The following is a 3644-nucleotide window of genomic DNA, read 5'->3' as shown; positions in this document are numbered from 1 at the left end:
TGACCCCAAGCAGCATGGTAAGAATTCCACCTAGGATGGGGATGCACACCTCCTTTACACACCGTGAACTCCTTCGTTGGCAGAGGGTGTACTTTATTACCTTTCTTTATTTTTCTTTTCAATTATTAAACTAATTTTGCTGTTTGTTGTCTGTCTGTTTTCTATTATTAGTTTTTCCTTTATCTTATTTTTCTTTTCCTGTTGTTTGTTCTTGTTTTTGTCCCTATGAAGAAAAATCTGCTAGAGAAACAACCAGACAAAAGAACGAAAAAAAATTGAAGAAAGCCTAAGAATTATGTGGGATACAAGTGAGGAGAATAATTTACACGTGATTATATTCCAGAACAGGAAGAGAAAACAAAAAACAGAAAAATTTCAGTCATCAGAAGAAAAGTTCTTTACCATTACAGAAAATATGATGTGTATTTGAGAAGCAGAATGAACCCCAAACCAGGTAGACGCCAAAAGAAAATCACTAAGACATCATACTCCATCAAAATCACTAAGACATCATACTACTTAAAACCCAAGACAAGGAATGACCCCTAAGAAGAGGTTGGAGAAAAAACCGCAAATTACCTATAAAAGAGAACCAGTAAGATTTAAGTTCTGATTTCTCAGCAGAAATAAAAGAATTCCCAACCAAGAATGATATATCTAGCAAAATTGTCCTGCACATGGTGAAATTAAAACATATCCAGATAAACAGAGCCCAAGGAATTTTTACAAAGCCAAACCATCTTTGTAAGAAATGTTATGGGAAATTCTTCAGTGAAGTCGATTTCAAGAACTTGGGGAAAGTGAGGAAGGACACGGAAAGGAGTACAAAGTTAAAGGCAACAGAGGTAAATACCGCCATGTATACAACCCTGCAGTGACAGTGACCTACAGTAGATGCGTGGATAGACACATGCTTGAGTGGGTAGGAGAGGGAAAGTGGGAGTACACACACAGGTTTGATAGGATGTTTGTACATGAGTATTTGCCTTTGGTGCAATTCTATCAGTGGCTGCGATGAAGTATACAGGGTTCAAAATGATGAAAAATTATAGGTACCTTGTAGGACCGAGTCACTAGGCTTGGAGGTCGGGGCCATAGTCTTGGGACCACCAAGGTCAACTGGCAGAACATACATTCTCCATCCTACTTTGGTGAGTAGTGACTGGGGTTTTAAATCATATGAATGACTATTAAAGGTACAACTATTGGTCTTTCCATTTCTAGAAAAAGATGAAAATTAAAGACCTTTGGAGACAATTAGTCCAGTGGCCTAATGGACCATGTAAACATTTCTCTCCACAGCCCTAAAATAAGAATTGCTAGATGGTGCCCAGCTACTACCACCAATTACTCTGAAAAGGATCACATTAGAAAATCTGGATAGAGTGGGAGAAGTATGTGGAACAAAACTAAAAATCATGAAGGAGACTAGGCTTGCTGGTTTAATAGGGACTGGTGGAACCCTTGAGACTATGGTCCTTGGTCATTCTTTGGGTCTGGACTGATCTTTCCCCTGTGGCTTAGTTTTCAGCTAAACAATAGGTTGATAAGGAAACTAATAATACTATTGATGTGTGAACACCTTGGAATAATTGACCATTTATGATCAAAAGGGCAGTATTTACCCAAGGACAAAGCTCAGTAGGGTTAGGAAAGGAAGAAGAATGGGGACAGATAGCAGGGAGAAGGTAGGATGGGTGATTACATTGAAGGGGTTGCAATAAATAAGATGAAACTATATGAATCATTTGATTTGCTCTGTAAACCACCAAATTTACAGTAAAAGTTTTTTAAAATGTGCTTTATATATCTGTCAGATATATCTGTATTCTGTTTCCTTCCCTCAAGGAAATCTGAACTATTTGAAAAAATACAATCAGTAAATATGAGAAGGAACCCCCCGCCCCGGCAAAAAAACAGGAAAAAATACTTTTTTTCAAAGCTATGTATATAATTTTTTTTACAAAACAACTTTATCATATTCAAAGTATTCTCTATTACATTTAATACATTTGTCAAATCTGCCATTCCATTCTCGGAAACATTTTTCAAACTCATTTGTTTGGATGACTGACAGCTCCTCCCTTGTTTTTTTCATCACCTCTTCTACATCTAAAAATCACTATCCTTTCATGACCTTCTGCATTTGCAGAAACAAAAAGAAGTTACAGGGAGTGAGGTCAGGTGAGTAAGGTGCATGGAGCAAGATAGGCATGCTGGTTTTTGCCCAAAACTGGTACACTGAGATGGCTGTGTGAGCAGATGCATTGTCAGGGCAAAACCAGTCCCCCTTCTGTTATGAATCAGACCTTTTTTGTCGCACACTGTTATACAATCTTTTCAGAATCTCTAAATCAAAAGCTTGATTAACAGTCTGACCTGGTGGAACAAACTCCAAAAGTACTACGAGTTGACATTTTCATCAGTTCGGGAAATTGATGGACATCCAGAATGAGGTTTGTCATCAATCAACATTTCAGCTTTTTTGAAACAAGAAAAGAAAACATACACTAGAGTTTTTCCCATAGCACTGTCTTTATAAGCTGTGTTCAGCACCACAACAGTTTATGTGGCATTTTTCCAGAGCAAGAAACAAAATTTCACAGCTGCACACCTCTTAAATTGGCTATTACAAAAAACAATGTTCTAACAAAACTGCTTTTATGAAAAAATTCCCTATGACCAGAGAGAACCTTCCCAGAGGACACCACTGGGTGCACTAACAGAGCGAGTTGCTTGATGCTTGTCTAACAATGCATACTACAAAAGTTTTGCCCAGTGGAGCTTTTTTCAAGTTTTTTGGCTACCCCCTTGTATATAGATTTTGAAATTTCAACCTACACTATATAAAGTAATTATTGTATTTAGCATCTATTACTAGAGTGTCACACAATTTGTAAAATTTCAGAGGAAAGGAACTTTATGGTTTGCAAAACCCTTTTGTTTTAATCAGGAGTCTTAGAATCTATGTTAGTTGGTTCTAGAATAAAAACCAGAGTCTAGTAGCATAAGCATAACTCTTAAGTGATTTTGATTGTTTCCCCCCCACTGTTAGAAGTAAACCAATTGTAGAGCCCAGAAGGAGCTTAGAGTACAACTAGCCCAGGTGTTTTTAATCGTCAGGATTTATGGATAGATTTTAGAGGCTTAAAATTCTCTGAAATGATATGCAAAGCTGTGTTTGCATACAGTTTTGGAAGACAGCACAGACAACATTTCAGTAAATTGTCAAATGGATTAATGATTCAGACAAAATGCACTGATCCAACAAAAGCTAACTAATAAAAGCTAGGCTTGAAGATTCTTTAAACAAAGACTAGAGAGTGGCATTTCATCTTATTCATTGCCATGGCAGTAGTTTTATAACTTGCTCAGGCCCCAGGGTTTTATTGTCTGGAGAAAAACACACAATGCAAAGTTATATACCTGTCCAGCTGGATTGGAAGACAGCAAACTTCTTGCAAAATATTTGTTCTATTCTCTTTCCAAACACAGGATGTATTAAAAACTATTCAATTTTATCCTTGTGAAACCTGCAGTTGCCAAGAAACCACATGGATTGGAGTTCCTTAATCAACACTTTAAGCACAACAGCGTTGTTTTGATTTGATTTTAAATTATTGATTGAAGAGCTTTTGGGACTC

The 3644-nt window shown here is 37.0% G+C and overlaps 1 protein-coding gene across 1 annotated transcript in view; it reads right to left on the bottom strand.

Annotated features, from left to right (window-relative positions):
- The window catches only part of PAK1IP1 (PAK1 interacting protein 1), a 21236-nt gene extending 20377 nt beyond the window's left edge, over positions 1–859 (bottom strand). Inside the window, exon 1 of the mRNA XM_004712216.2 lies at positions 854–859. Coding sequence (XP_004712273.1) covers positions 854–859 — 6 coding nt within the window. The remainder of the gene's footprint in view (positions 1–853) is intronic.
- Positions 860–3644: the final 2785 nt, after the last annotated feature.

Source organism: Echinops telfairi, unplaced genomic scaffold, assembly GCF_000313985.2.
Source record: "Echinops telfairi isolate 266 unplaced genomic scaffold, ASM31398v2 ScPeMD7_7424;HRSCAF=8462, whole genome shotgun sequence".
Classification (NCBI taxonomy): domain Eukaryota; kingdom Metazoa; phylum Chordata; class Mammalia; order Afrosoricida; family Tenrecidae; genus Echinops; species Echinops telfairi.
Note: the sequence above shows the minus strand (reverse complement) of the source record. Positions and strands in the feature narration are given on the sequence as shown.